Raw genomic sequence first — 16,325 nt, 5'->3', positions numbered from 1 at the left:
AGCGCCGGGGGGGTCGCGGGGGGCCCCGGGGGGGTCGCGGGGGGCCCCGGGGGGGTCACGGGGGGCCCCGGTGGGACCACGGGGTCCGTGAGGAGGAAGAAAGCGCCGCAGTGGAACGAGGAGGAGGAGGAGGACGATGGCCACCCCACCTGGGCCCAGGACGAGTTTGAGAAGACAAAGGCGGCCATCGAGGTGAGGATAGGGGCGGGCGGCCGCGGTGGCGACGGGGGGGGGGGGGTGTGATGATGCAGAGTGAGCGGCGTAGCTATTGAGTCACGCAGACGGTTGCCCAGGTGCGAGGCTACGAAGGGGAAGGGGCTGGGTGGGGGGGAGTAGAAACTTAGTTTCAAAACTCTCCGTTGCGTTCATCCGGTCTCGTTTGTATTTGTCCGTCTCCCGTCTTCCAGAGTCCCGTTGGTTCCATTCCCTGAGCAAATGTCTGTGAGAGACTCTGGGGGGGCGGGGGGCACATTGAGCCTACAGACAATGCCGCCAAACCCTGCCCAGTTTTACGTAGCCACGCCCACTTGGCGACTAGCACCGCTCACCCAGCCACACCCACATGTACAGGCACACCCACATGTAGAGGCAAACCCACATGGGTGTACATGTACAGGGACACCCACATGTACAGGCACGGGCACATGGGTGTACAGGTACACCCACATGTACAGGCACATCGATATGAGAGTATAGGTACAGGCACACCCATATGTACAGGCACGCCAACATGTACAGGCACACCCACATGTACGGGCACACCCCTATGGGTGTGTACAGGTAGAACCCCTTGTAATTGACGCGATCTCTCCTATTGCGTGTTAAACAGAAGCCCTCCTCCTCTCTCTTAACGACGGTAATTGGTTCCACGAAACCGGTCGTCAAGTAATTTGGTTGTTAAGCGAGTGTAGGAAATGCACGTTAAAGGTTTAATAGCATCGAAAGTAATCCATTTTCACCCCAAAAACGTACTTTATAATATTTAAACGATGTAATCAATGCATAAAGATACTAACAACATGATAAACACGTAATATTAAAATAAATACGGTTGATAAATGCATTAATTCATATTTACTGTACTTGCAACAGCCCGTCGTTAACAGGGGAATGGTCAGTAAGCAAAAATATTGGACCCAATGGAGGGACAACACTACTATACACTGCACTACACTACTATACACTACACTATACACTACACTTCTATACACTATTATACACTACACTTCTATACACTACACTACTATACACTACTATACACTACACTATTATATACTACACTATACACTACACTACTATACACTGCACTATACACTACACTATACACTACACTATACACTACTATACACTACTATACACTACACTTCTATACACTACACTACTATACACTACTATACGATACTCTTCACGACACTACGATACACTACTATACACTACACTACTATACACTACACTTTCCACTACTATACACTATACTATACACTACACTATACACGACCCTATACACTACTATACACTGCTATACACTAATTATTGGGAAGGCCCGTCGTTAATCGATTAGTCGTTAACAGAGGTGGTCATTAACAGGGGTTCTACTCTACGATACACTACACATTACTATACACGACAATACTATACACTACACCATACACCACACAACTATACACTACACTATACACTACACTACTATACACTACACTATACACTACACTAATATACACTACACTACTATGCACTACACTATACACTACACTAATATACACTACACTACTATACACGACAATACTATACACTACACTATACACTACTATACCCTACACTATACAGTACACATTGGGCTCTGGGGAGGCCCGTCGTGAAGCGATTAGTCGTGAACAGGGGCGGTCGTTAAGAGGGTTTCTGCTGTAGCCCCTCTGCGGGTGTATGTAACCCTGTGTGTGTGTGCACGTGATTACCGTGTACACCCACGTGTGACGTACACGTGATTACCGTGTACACCCACGTGTGACGTACACGTGATTACCGTGTACACCCACGTGTGACGTACACGTGATTACTGTGTACACCCACGTGTGACGTACACGTGATTACCGTGTACACCCACGTGTGACGTACACGTGATTACCGTGTACACCCACGTGTGACGTACACGTGATTACCGTGTACACCCACGTGTGACGTACACGTGATTAGCGTGTAGACCCACGTGTGACGTACACGTGATTAGCGTGTAGACCCACGTGTGACGTACACGTGATTAGCGTGTAGACCCACGTGTGACGTACACGTGATTAGCGTGTAGACCCACGTGTGACGTACACGTGATTAGCGTGTAGACCCACGTGTGACGTACAATCTGCCCGCGTGCTGCTGGCTGGACGAGACCGCGAGAGGTGGCGGCGGCTCGGGGAGGCTCTCATCCAGCAGTGGATCGACCATGGACGACTGATGACGATTGTCAATTGTGTGGAGAGCGGTGGTGTAGTTGCTGTTAGCGCGCGGTGCTACGAACCCGGCGACCCGAGTTCGATTCCCGCTCACGGGTTAACACGAGTTGACAATTATTATCTGAACTGGTCCTGGGCCTCCCCTAGGTCGACTCAGCCTCAAATGAGTACCTGATGCGGTGTGTAGTAAAAATAAGCATCCCCACTGGGGGAGACAAAGGCGGCCGGGCGTGGTGTGCCGGCCACCCACCCCGTCGTGTGTCGTACTTGCTTTCATAGGTGCTGCTCACTAACAGCACTTGCCCCGACAGTCTGTTGATGGCTACACGGCAGTGGTGGTGGCGGTGGTGGTGGCGGTGGAGGCGGCGGTGGTGGTGGCGGTGGGGGCGGCGGTGGTGGTGGTGGCGGTGGGGGTGGCGGTGGTGGTGATCTTTGTCTTTGTGTAGGCGGACGTGGCGTTCTGGGACAAGCTCCAGGCCGAGTGGGAGGAGATGGCCATGCGGGAGACGGACACCTCCTACCCCTGGGTCCAGGATCCTGGGGGGGCCGGCAAGGTGGGTGGTTGGGGAGGTGGGGGCAGGTTGGGGTCACCTCGTTAGCCTGACGAGACTGGTGGTGGAGACCCTCCGTGTTGTGGCTGCTGCTGCTGCTGAGCGGTAGCGCAGCAGCAGCGGTTGGCGCTCTCCAATTAGCGCAGCCGTGCGACGCGAGTTCCCCGCTCGCGACGACGGTGGCGGTGGTGGGGGGAGGGCGGGGGGCAGCTCCCGTAGGTGCACGCAGTCTCAAACGAGTCCCTGGCGTGTATAAACAGCAGGGAAGACAAAGGCGGCCGGGCGCGGCGACGCCGCCACTCAGAGCTGGATGAAGGTTTTTGAGGGACCCTGTCTCGTCGGCCTTCAGTGATGACTCTCTAGAGAGTTGGCGGTGCTGCGCCTTGCCACAACCGCCACTGTCACTCCGCGGTGCTTCGTCAAGCCGCTGGACAGACATCGTCACTGCCGATGCCTTCATTCTGTGGCCCAGTGGTGCTTCACCTTCAGGAGTTGTTGTGCTTACGTGCCGGTGCTTAATTTGTGTTTTTGATGACTTACCTTCTAAAAAACAATCTGGCCATGTCTCGCACCCCCTAGAAAAAGCATCACGCACCCCCAGGGAGTGCGTGGAGCACCCCAGGTTAAGAAGAATCACCACTGGTGTAGTCCGTGCCCTCATTCGATGGGAGCGCGCTGTGTGCCGCAGATAAGCAGATTTAATTTGAAACACTGTGGCCTATCCTTGCTGTGTACATATATTTATTCGAGAAGATATCTAAAAAACAGAAAAATAACGTGGTCACATTTTTTTTCTTTCGTAGGCCCTATTAGTTTCCCATAGGCGCTAGGTGCAGTGCCTACTGTGGTCGATTCGTTATAATCGGGCCGCTGCGGCCACCGACCCACCCCTCGTGCGCCGTGCACAGCCTTCAAAGGCGCTCGCGAGCAGCACTGGCCCGCAACGGAACTGCGAGAGGCGACGCGGTGGTGGTCAGGGGTCAGGGGGTGAAGCGGGTTGTGGGGGGGGAGGTGGAGGGAGTGGTGGTGTAGCGGTTAGCGCTACGCTGCGCTATGATTCCCGCTCACGGCCGACGCCAGTGACGATTATCTGAACCGGTCCTGGACCTCCCCCAGGTCGACTCGGCCTCAAATGAGCACCTGGTGTGGTGCGTGAACATGGCCGGGCGTGGTGCTGGCCACCTCCCCCCCTGCGTGTGGCGGCCTTCACAGGTGCTACTCGCTAACAGCACTTGCCCCAACGATCTGTTGAGGCTACACGGGGGACCTTTGCCTTCGTCGTTGCGTTGCCCCCCCCCCGCCCCCCCCCCCCCCCCCCCGCAGGTGCCCGGGCGAGGGAATCCGTTTGCGGAGGAGGCGCGGGCGATGGAGGAGGGGCTGCGCTCCCTGCGGGAGGGAGACCTCTCAACCGCCGTGCTCCTCTTCGAGGCGGCTGCCACTCAGGACCCGGCCAACGCAGAGGTTCACCGACATGAACCCCCCTTCTCCTCCTCACCCTCCCTAATAATCATCATCATCGTTGTCGTCGTCACCATCAGCAGGGTCCTGGCGACGCGGCGCCACGTGCCGCCGCCGTTGCTGGAGGTGTCGCGGTTCGGGCTCGGGCAGCCCGCCTGGCCGCCCTGGTTAATGCTGCGGCGGGGGTTCTGTATTAATGCCGCGGAATGATGAGCAGCCGCCGTCGGCTTCACTTGCGGCAGACGGCAAAAAAAAACAAAGATGCCCTTGTGTGCCGGTGACACAGTCCAAGTTTTTGTCAAATTCAAAAGATTATGTACCGCATATAACTCGGTTGTTTGGTCTGTCTGTCTTTGTGTGTGTGGTCTGTGTGTCAGTGTGTGTGATCTGTGTGTCAGTGTGGGTGTGTGGTCTGGGCTCGCCGGTTACTTATGCCCCCACCGAAGTCGAACATCCGTGGAGGGATGCAGGCAAGACCGATGAGTCAGATGCTTTTACAGGTGCTAGCTAAAATGGCCCTTCGGGATAGAGTCATCTTGTTCTGCGACTTCAATGCCCGAGTTGGTCATGATGCTGGCACCTGGTCTAGAGTGATTGGAAGGCATGGGCCAGATCAGCTCAATAACAACGGTGGGAGGCTGCTGGATTGTTGTGCAGCCCATGGGCTTGTAATTACCAACATGCTGTTCCGGCATCGGCGCATCCACACAACATCATGGATGCATGCCGGGTCCAAGCAAGAAAATGTGCTGGACTACATAATGACGGAACAGCGGATGCGGGCCCATGTCCTTGACACAAGGACCTACAGTGGAGCTGATCTGCCCACTGACCATCGACTTGTCATCTGTAAGATACGGTTGCCATTCTTCCACTCCAGTGATGGGTGTACACCCAGGACTCCATTTAAACCCATAGTGGCCTGGTCTCAGCTAGCTGATGAAAGTTGTAAGCGAGAAATTTATCACCGCTTGCGGCTGGGGTTGGCATCATCCCCCACTCCTCCTGATGTCGAGGGGAAATGGGCGAGGTTTAGGACTGTGGCTCATGTAGCTGCAATAGCTGCTTTGGGTGCACGGTCCAGACCTCACCAGAGACCCTAGCTGACAGAGGAGGTGTTCAGGCTGGCTGAGAAAAAGCGGCAGGACCACTCTCATTGTCTACAGCATCCCATGTCAGTGAATGAGGAGGCTTACCGCAGCCTACCCTCGAAGATTCGGAGAGCCGTGAGACGCTGCAAGGATGGGTGGTGGTCGCAGGTTGCTGAGCAGATGGAGTCTGCCTCAATGGCCCGTGATCACAAATCACTCTTTAACTCCATCAAAAAAGTACCACACCTATTACCATAATTAGGGGAAAGAACGATGATCAAATCTCTGACCCCCAGGAACTGGTTTACAGATTTGCTGAGCATTTCCATGAGGTCCTTGGGGAGAGGAAATCCCTCAGCCGGGAAAAAATCGTGGGACAAAGTGGGGATGACCCTGCTGAGGCTGCGGTGCCTTAAATATTGGAAGAAGTCACCCCCTGTAAGTGGCTAGCTGAGGTGCCATCTGTTGAGGAAGTACTGAAGGCGATCCAGAGTCTGAGACCAGGAAAGGCACCGGGCAGAAATGATCTCCCAAGCGAAATGCTGAGGGAGGGTAGCGTTTGTGCAGACTGCCCTACATGACATTATAACAACAGTCTGGACCACTGGATGGGTTCCGCAGGATTGTAAGGAGGACCGCACAGACTGTAACAACCACAGGGACATCTTACTCCTCAGTGCGCCTGGAAAGGTCCTGGCAAGGATTATTCAACATCGTCTTGCCAGGCATGCTGAGGAGAGGCTTGCGGAGCCCCAATGCGGTTTCAGGAAAGGGCGGTCCGGCATAGATTCCATATTTTCTGTCTGTCTGCTACAGCAGAGGTGTAGGGAATTCCAACAAGACCTACATCTCTGCTTTATTGACCTGGTCAGGGCCTATGATACCATCAGTAGGCCTGGGCTCTGGGTTGTTCTTCGTGCTTTCGGAGTCCCTGACCCTCTGCTTATGATCATTCAGGACCTTCATGATGGTTAGCGGGCCTGGGTTAAACTACGTGGCCGGGAGTCAGAGCCATTCCCTGTTCACCTTGGAGTGTGACAGGGATGTCCTCTAATTCAACAACGTAGTTCGTGAAGCCTTCGATGGCTGTACCGGAGGAATTTTCATCTGGTACAGATACAATGGGAGGTTGATTGATGCCCGGGTGCGGTCAAGGGATGACTCCCTATTGGTCAACCATGTTATGTATGCCGATGATCTGGTAATTGCTGCTCACTCAGAGGAGGAGTTGGAGGCGCTGCTGCTGAATCTGGAGCTTATCACTAAGAGGTGGGGCCTTACCATCAGCCCCACCAAAATTAAGCACCGGGCTGGGTATTTTGCACCATAGGACACTCCACCCCCACAACTCCCAATTGGTGATGGGGCAGTTGTGGAGAGAGTGGAGAGTTTCCCATACCTGAGCAGTGTGCTCATCACCGGCCCCGGTTTGACAGCAGAGATCTCACTCCGAATCAGTTGAGCGGCATATTTTCATCGGTTGCATAATACTGTGTGGAAGCTGCCTGGTCTGTCGCTCCGCACGGAGTTTCAGGTCTTCTCAGCCACAGTCAATCCCTCCCTTCTCTACGCTTGCGAAACGTGGACCCCCCAAATGGAACATCTTCACCAGTTAGAAACATTTAGGCTGGCCTGCCTACGATCCATCCTAGGTTTAACCAGGCTGGATCGTGTGAGGAGTTCACAAATTCTTGAAAGATCTGGACAAAGTCCCATCGGTGAGCGCCTCCGGCAGGCGAGGCTGTGTTGGCTGGGTCATGTAGCCCGCATGCCCAGCAACCGCATGCCTAAACAGTTTTTGTTCGGCCGGATAGAGGGGGCTAAACGGGCGCGGTACGGGTTAGAGAAGAGATGGAGTGATGTGGTACAGGAGGACGTGGAGCTGAGTGGACTTGCCGATGACTGGCACCAGCGGTGTCAAGATCGGCCTCTGTGGAGGAGGCTCGTGAAGGACGCTACTGGGCAGTTGGAGGCAGTCGCCCTCCAACATCAACGGAGGGTGGAGGAGCGACGCTCGCAAAAACGAGCGGAGCGTCGGGTGGCTAAAGCACAACAAGTTGGCACAATAGGCGGCACAGGTGGTGCATCAGCCAGTCATCTCGGTCATCTCAGTCAGTCTACCCGTGGCACCTGGGTCTGCCCCGTGACCTCCTGCCAGCGGGCGTTCGACACTTCACGTGGCCTCAAGGTGCACATGGCCTGGCACAAGCGTCGTGGTGAAGTCACCGCCACTTAGTGGTGAATGGCGGTTGTTGTTGTTGTGTGGTCTGTGTGTCAGTGTGCGTGTCAACTTGTGGGGAGCGGTAGTGTAGCGGTTAGCGCGCTGTGCTACGAACCCCGCATCCCACGTTCAATTTTAACACTGGTGACAATTATCTAAACTGGACCTGGGCCTCCCCTGGGTCGACTCAGCCTCAAATGAGTACCTGGTGCAGTGTGTAAACATCACCACTCGGGAGACAAAAGTGGCGGGGTCATGGTGCTGGCCACCCACCCTCGTGTGCAGTGCCGGCTTTCATTAGATGCTCGCTCACAGCACTTGCCTCAGCGGCCTGTTGAGGCTCCACAGCGGGTGGGATCTTTGTCTTTGTGTGCGTGCGTCAGGCGTGGCAGTACCTGGGAACGACACTCGCGGAGAACGAGCAGGACCCAGCCGCCATCACGGCCCTGCAAAGGTCGGTTACCCTGGGGTCACGGATACTCTGATGGGTCAGAGATACTCGGTTGGGGTCACGCCATTCATTTCCATCGGTTGTTATAAATGACGATATCAACGTAATATTTTCCTCATTTATAAAAAGAAAAACTTTATTTCTGCAATGACATTTTCGGAGGGGGTGGGAAAAAACTAAAACTTATGTTGCTGCAACTTTGGCGAAAGGGCGTAACCTGCAACCTGCAACCTTCACGTCTCCACCTCCTCCTCCCGCTCTGCTCCTCCAGGTGCCTGGAGCTGCAGCCCAACAACCTGACGGCCCTGCTGGCGCTGGCCGTGAGCCTCACCAACGAGTCGTGCCAGCCGCAGGCGTGCGAGAGCCTGCGCGCCTGGCTGCTCGCTCACCCGCTCTACGGTACCACGCCGGCGGCACCGCCAGCGGCACCGCCGGCACCGCTGGCTCCACCGGCGCCTCTGGCACCGCCGGCGCCCGTGCGCAATGCCGGGGGAGACGCTGCGGGGGAGAGGCCGGCGCCGGGCGGAGACGCGGTCGCCACCAGCACCACCACTACCACCACCACCGCCGCCACCACGCAGCCCACGCAGCCGGTGCCAGAGTGAGTTCTCGCTCTCCCTCTCTCTCTGGGGGTGGGGGGGGGGGGTGGGTTGGTGATGTTGGTGGTGGTTATTTTGGAGGTGTTTTCCCGTATTGTGGGAGACATTGATGATGTGCCTACCGGCGACAATTACATTAATAATCACTCTGTGTGGATGTTAAGTAGATGATGGTGGAGGTGACGGTGGTGATTACACTGGTAATGCGAACAAAGAAGGTGCCAACGATGACACTGATGATGCTGATGACACGGAGGATGATGCTGATGATAACGCTGATGATGACGGTACTGATGATGACACTGATGGCGATGCTGATAGTGCCGATGATGGTGCTCATAATTTCCGGTGATGGTGCCGATGACTCTGGTGATGGTTCCGATGACGACGCTGATAATGGTGTCTTTGACGACGCTGGTGACGGTGCCGATGACGCTGATGATGGTGGTGATGACAATACTGATGGTGCCCGTGACGACGCTGGTGACGGTGACGATGACGACGCTGGTGACAGTGACGGTGACGGTGCCGCGCGCTTCCTCCGCGCAGCCTCCTGCGCGAGGTGAAGGCGCTCTTCCTGCTCGCCGCCCGCGATGGCCGCGCCCCCCGTGACCCCGACCTGCAGACGGCGCTCGGGGTCATCTTCAACCTGAGCGGGGAGTACGAGCGAGCCGTCGAGTGCTTCACCCACGCCGTGCACGCTCGCCCCGAGGTGCGTACTCGGCTGCGGCAGCAGCACGGTGCCGCGTACTCACGGCGGGGGTGAGAACTCACTCCGGCGGGTACTTCTGGTGGCGTGCGCTCTTTGCGGGCGTACTCGGGTTCGTCAAAGACAACCGGTCAACCGGGAACCGTTCTCAGAATCGACTAGCGCTTACAAAAGGCCAGGATCCCGGTCACCCGTCTCCCAGCAGAACGTTGGGAAGGAACACGCCGACTGGCTCGCGCGGCCACACAAACCTGCACGCCCCCCCCCCCCACCCCCCGTCACTGTGACGTTACATTTGCCCTCACTTCTCCAGTTTATAAGGCAGAGGTGCAGCCCTGCAAGTGCTCACTCATGCCACTGCCGACGTAAAGGGCCTCTACTAGATGGAGCTCTTAAGTGGTGGTTCTGTTGGTCTACTCTTCCACGCTGCCGAGATGTCCTCAAAGAGGTAGGGGTAACTCACACTTTACCTGACTGCGCGCGCACACACACACACGCGCACACACACCAACAACCGCCATTCGCCACTAAGTAGCGGTGACATCACCACGACGCTTCTGCCAGGCTATGTGCACGTTGAGGCCACGTGAAGTGTCGAAAGTCCGCTGGCAGGAGGTCACAGGGCAGACCCAGGTGCCACGGGTCGACTGACTGAGATGACTGGCTGTTGCACCACCTGTGCCCCCTACTGTGCCAACTTGCTCACTGATGAGACTTCGTCCAGATCTTTCAAGGATTTGTGAGCTTCTCACACAATCCAGCCTGGTTAAACCCAGGATGGATCGTAGGCAGGCCAGCCTAAATGTTTCTAACCGGCGGAGATGTTCCATTTGGGGGGTTCACAGTTTGCAAGCGTAGAGAAGGGAGGGAATGACCGTGGCCGAGAAGACCTGAAGCGCACACACGCTCGCACACACGCATGCACACACGCATGCACACACACACGCACACACACACGGCCGTGTGTGCGTACGCGACCCGAGTGGTTGACTGTAGTGGAGAGGCACTTCCGCCAGCAGCGGCACGATTAGGAAATTGCAGGGCTGCGCCTTTACCACAGGGTGTGGGCTCCCCCCCCCCCGCCACCCCACACAGGATCACCTGCTGTGGAACAAGCTGGGGGCGTCGCTGGCAAACGGGAGCCGCAGCGAGGAGGCGGTGGAGGCTTACTACCACGCACTGGCGCTGCAGCCCGGATACGTGCGCTCCTGGTACAACCTGGGCGTCAGCTGGCTCAACATGGGCGCCTACAGGTCAAGCCGCCCACCCCCCCAGCCCCGCCACCCCACACCCACCACAACCATCCCCACCGCAAAGATAGAGACCACCCCCCCCCTCACCGTTGACTTGTACACAGCGCGCCGGGTACTAATTTAAGGCCCAGTTGACCCAGGAGGTGGGGGGGGGGTCCCGAGTGCGACGACTTTCAACGAGTAGCGCACCGTCGCACGCCATCGTAGACAGTGCCGGATTGTCCGAGTAGCACAAGTAGCTGGATATGTAGCTATGGGCCTCGCACTTTGAAGGGCCCCACGCTCAATGCTTTCAAGCTATCAATTCCGGTTCAGTGATTCTGCACGTGCTCTATTACTATAGTACTATAGTAATACCGCCTTCAACATTTATGAACGACTGGGTGTTTAAGGTTAGCGATTTGTCATTATCTGGCTGTATAGCAAATAGAAAAAATATACAATTACTTTACTGTGCAAGTAAAAAATATGTGTTTTTAATATTTACGTGTTTTTTATTTATTTAGGGCCCCTTTATAACATCACGCTACAGGCTCCGCACCACCCACTCGTGTGCCATGCAGGCCTTCATAGCTGCTCGCCAACAGCGCTCGCAAGGACGGCCTGGCAAAGGCTACGCGCAGGGGGGGGGAGATATTACAACGGCATTTAACAGTTTCACATTGCAACGCCGTTCTTGTAAACGTGAATCTCACGTTCGCCGATGAACCCGCAGACAAAGCCGAAAGGCGGCCACGGCGGCGGCAGCAGCAGCCAGAACCCAACGCTGACCAATGATTGCCCAAACTCTGCGGTCCTCCGTTGATAGCAGCCCGCCTTTGCCTGTGGTCGTGACCCTCGGGTGCAGGGAGGCGGTGGCGGACCTGCTCGAGGCGCTGGTCAAGCAGCACAAGAGCCTCGGGAGACGGCGCGAGGGGGCCGCGATGTCCGACAACATCTGGGCGGCGCTGCGCCTGGCGCTCAGCGGCATGGGCGAAGTGGAGCTGTGCCGCGCGGCGGATGCCCGCGACGTGCAGACGCTCATACAGGCGTTCACGCAGCACTGACGGCGGCGGCGGCGGTGCCGGCCCTGCTACGGGCGGCGGTGACAACAGGACCGCGACGCTTACAACTTCAGACTTGGGACCGGGCGTTCGTACGGGCGTTTACGCGGCGCTGACGACGCCGACGCCGCCGGCCAACGTACAGGCGACGGCCTGCCTTAGGCCGCGGCCTGCTACAAGCAGCGGTGACAACAGAACCGTGACGCTTACAACTTCAGACTTGGGACGAGACGGTCATACGGGCATTCACGCGGCACTGACGTGATGGCAGTGCCGGTCACGTGCTGACCGCGCCCTACTACAGACGGCAGTGACAACAGGACCGCGACACTTACAACTTCAGACTCGGGACCAGGCGCTCGTATGGACATTCAAGCAGCACTGACGTGATGCCAGCCGGGTGCGGGCAGTGACCTCGTACAGGCGGCGGCGAGGTCAGCGCTTGAGACGAGGCGCCCATACGCAGGTGGTTGGTGACGTCAGTACTGTGAGGCGACAACTTCAGACCAGGCCCCCATACAGGCATCCATGCGCCACTCGTGATGGGCGCCAGGAGGCTCATACAGGCAACGGTGAAATTAGGACTGTGACGTTACAACTTCAGACAGGATGCTTGTACAGGCGTCGGTGATGTTAAATGACAAAAACACTCACACAGACGAAAGTGACTTGAAGATGTCCATGCGGGCAATGGTCAAGTCGAGACTTGAGCCAAGCTATTGACATTCGCAGGTAGTGCGAATAACCACACATACTGGCAGCAGTAGCATTTGGAATCTCATACAAGCATCCACCACGTCTCGTATATATGTTGATCTGATGACTGCTCCTCATACTGGCAGCAGAGCCGCGCTCCTACGGGCGTTTGTTTTAGTACGGATGAAAATCACCACCGATGTTAACTTCAACTTAACTCATTCATCCACAGGAGAGCCTCCTGAGTCTCAAGACTCTCAGGGGGGTCCTGCCGTTGGGATGTTGGGCCCCCCCGATTCCCTTTTTTACTCACGTTTTAGTTTTGTGTGGGAGAAAACCGGAGACTCCGGAGAAACCCCACCACACTGAAAGGAAAGCAATTACAAATGTCCGTAATGGGTTCACGAATCCGCTTGCAGGGGTCAGGGTTAATCATTTTCGTTGCGCATTGCCAGTGAGCACCGACTCTGTTCGCTGCGTGCGACCGCGACATCAGTGGCGTGGCTCGAGTTCTGCGGTGGTAAAGCCAACCTGGCGCCTCCTGAGCCATGCCGTGCTGGCTCGGCACGGCTCAGTTGTCCAGTGGAAAAAGAGAAAACGCGTATCCGAGTCAGCGGGGACCAATTGACCAATGTTGACTTTCCACTAAGTGCTCCACTCTTTATTGGTCCTGGAGGGATGATGATGATTGGCCAAGGCAAACCATGGCTAGGAAATGTAACTTACGACCGTGTGAATGCTCTGACCACATTATATACCAAGCCTGATTTATATAACAGGGTATAAACACAAATCTGCCCCATTTATCCCAAAAAATGTAAAATGTGTTAACTGAAGCCTTCTGTGTCTTTGTGGGTGTTAGATGGAGAGAGCGTGGGGTCATCTTCAACTCACATGAACTGAACCACGAGGGGAGGGGGAAGGTGGCCTTTCCTCTTTGTCAGGAACCCCGATCAACTCTCGATTATTTTGGGTAATCAGCGAGAACGGTGGCCTGGAGATAGTATAAAAATGAGAATGTCGGATAAGATAGATAGTATAAAAAGTAATCACACGCACGGTACATTCGCGACCGAGATAATTCGGCCACCCATAAATTGATCGATGGAGAGTTTTGACGGTGAATATCCGGAGCTGTGATCCCAGGCTCGGACGTAGCTTGAAGCTTCATTGATGAGAAACGAGCGTTCAAAAGTTACTCCGACCCGCAGTGGAGCTTTTGTGGCATTACACCGTGGCATCGCTGCTCTTCAAGCGGCCCGCAGCGTCCCAAGCGGGGCACCGTTCACTTCCACTTACCAAGACGCCGAGGGATTCGGTGCCAGTGCGGTGGCACTTGTCGCCCATCTCGGGATTTCCCTGCTCGCCAAACCCACCTCCCTCCCCCGTTTGCCTTAACACGGCCACCTCCCAGCATGCAGCTCCCAGCATATCTGCATTGCCAGCTTCTCGCAAACGCACGGGCGCTTCGCTTCGTGGCCTGTAGTGCCGGCCTCCCGCAATGCACCACCGGCACCTGCGTAAGGTCGAGTGGGTTACCGCAGCCGTGTCGCTAAAAGGGCGGTGGGGAGGGTGGGGGGGATCAACGTCCCGCTGTCGCCTCTGTGATCGTGACCAATTCTTCCGTTTCTCATCAATGGAGAAGCAACGGCATGGCCCGGACTTTGAGACAGTCCGGGCCTATGCCGCTGCAAATGAGCACGCAGCTATGAAGCACCGGCCGTGCATTTTTGGAACCGACAAATCTCCGCACCGGGATGCCGGTCCCCGTACCAACGAGACAAGTAAAAAAAAACTTTATAAACCAGGCCGCCCCCCCCCCCGCCTTGAGCTGTAGTTTGCCCGCGACTTCCTCTTCTAGTTACGGATGTGGTTCTGGCCCTTGTGCGCCCGTATCGGCCTCTGTAGATGCTCGCCAACAGCGCTTGCCTCAACAGTCTTGTTAACGGCTGCACAGGTCAACTGTCTTGTCCTATGTGGCCCTCGGCAAAGGACAAACTTGGCCACCCCTGCCCAAAGCCATCTTTGTCATAACAAGATTGGCCATAGTGGGCCGCACGGGCGGCCGGTGGGAGGGATGGGGGGGCCATTGTAGGCCGCAGGTAATCGCTATCGCTGCTGTTAACCTTCCAAACCCCTATCGTGTGCGGTGTGCTCTTCCAAAATGCACTTTGTTATCGTCTTAGGACACCTCAAGAGAAATGTATCATTTTGCTGTAATAATCTCTTAATCAACTGTGTGCAATAATATATTCTAAAGTGGAAAATGTATAACGTATAAAATAAACCCTCGAGCACCTGAAGGGGTGTCCTATTTTGTAAAAGTGTATTCTATCAGGGTCGGATGAAGGTTCTTGTAGGCCCTAGGCACTTCTATTTCATAGGCCTTCAGTGCTAACTCTCTAGAGTTGGTGCTGCTGCCCCATGTCACTACCGCCACTCGCTTGTTTCACGCCTACTTCGCCCAGCCGCTGGACAGACGTCGTTACCGACACGTTCGTTATTTAGTCGGTGCCCTCATTCGATGGCAGCGTGCTGTGTGCCGCAGATTTTATTTGAAATTATTGCAAAAAGAAACAAGGCAAGTCTAAAGATATTATAAGCTAAAATGTTTTCAACAATTGTTTACTCTGATTATATATAAATTCGGATGACTTAGCTTTTAAAGGATGCCGTTCATTTTCATCGATAACAAATTCAACGTTCTGGCAGGACGACCGCGTGGTGAGCGCCATGTTGCTTTACTTTCGTTGAAGCTTAAAGATGAATATTCTTTGGGTCTTTCGGTAAAGTCACGTAGAACAAAACAATGTAAGATTTGACTTATTTTAGGTGTAATATTCCTTACTTACGAGGCAACGACTTGTTACCACTGCCAAGAGATTGCAACGAACAGCCAACAAATTGTGGCAAAAAGAATGAATACATTGTCAGAATTACTGCATATAAGTTGCCATATTTCCCCAGTTTACCTTAGAAGCGACAAGGACTCGGGCTACTTGTTTTTTTTTGTTAAATTGCAAGAAAACAATTGCGCATTAGGTTTATATTTTAAATTCTAGTATCATTGCATTTTTCCTTTCTTAGTAGTCTCTTATATTCATGTTCGGTCTAGCTGTGCAGATTGTAATTGGCTCCTCGCTTTGTGCGTTTATTTCAAGTAATTTACTCATGTAATTTCCTCCACTGAAAATTTGCTATATTTTTGAGAATGTAGTATGTTTTAATTTGAGGTGATCCCACCCTTCACAGTCATCTAATGTCAGATGGACAGAAAATAAAGCCTGAATCAGAACACGAGAAGATGCAGAACGAGAAAAAAGGCATGAAGCATTGACATAGATCAAGAGATCTATTCTAAAAGTTCATTAACAAGGATGTAAAAAGTGATAGTGCAAAGCTCCATTGGAATCATCACCATTAATACAGTTGGATAATGATAGTGAACCTTGTGAAAATGTTGTTCTTGAAGCAGAATCTCATTCGCACATAAGGTTTGATCAAGTGAAGAACAGGCGAATGCCCCTTTCGAAGCAGATGTGGTGGAATCACAAACTCCAAAGTGAACATCAGATGCAGACTTTGCGCGTAGGCCTGGCAGTGATTCTGCACTGGACAAAAGTCGCTGCAGATGTGAGATCCTATTTTGTTGATATAACGCCATCTCAGAATGTTGATTCTGACTTTTCCTTAGGGGCCATCCATTTAGGTACGCAAAAATCTGTCAAAACTTCACCCCTCCCACTCTCCCTGTACGCATGCGTACTTTATACCCCCCCTCGCACCTGCGTACCTATGCTTGACAC

The 16,325-nt window shown here is 54.2% G+C and overlaps 1 protein-coding gene across 1 annotated transcript; it reads left to right on the top strand.

Annotated features, from left to right (window-relative positions):
* Positions 1-12: 12 nt before the first annotated feature.
* Positions 13-14,822, top strand: LOC144730611 (peroxisomal targeting signal 1 receptor-like; the record flags this gene model as incomplete). The annotated part of the gene is made up of 8 exons (XM_078611261.1): positions 13-192; positions 2,894-3,001; positions 4,322-4,459; positions 8,152-8,222; positions 8,491-8,820; positions 9,368-9,530; positions 10,623-10,780; positions 11,628-14,822. Coding segments are annotated over 8 exons (1,347 nt in total), but the record flags the coding sequence as incomplete, so codon positions are not given.
* Between the last annotated feature and the right edge of the window lie 1,503 nt (positions 14,823-16,325).

The sequence above is a fragment of the Lampetra planeri genome, chromosome 36 (assembly GCF_965212315.1).
Source record: "Lampetra planeri chromosome 36, kcLamPlan1.2.h2, whole genome shotgun sequence".
NCBI classification, from domain to species: domain Eukaryota; kingdom Metazoa; phylum Chordata; class Hyperoartia; order Petromyzontiformes; family Petromyzontidae; genus Lampetra; species Lampetra planeri.
This window is presented reverse-complemented; position numbering and strand designations above follow the sequence as displayed.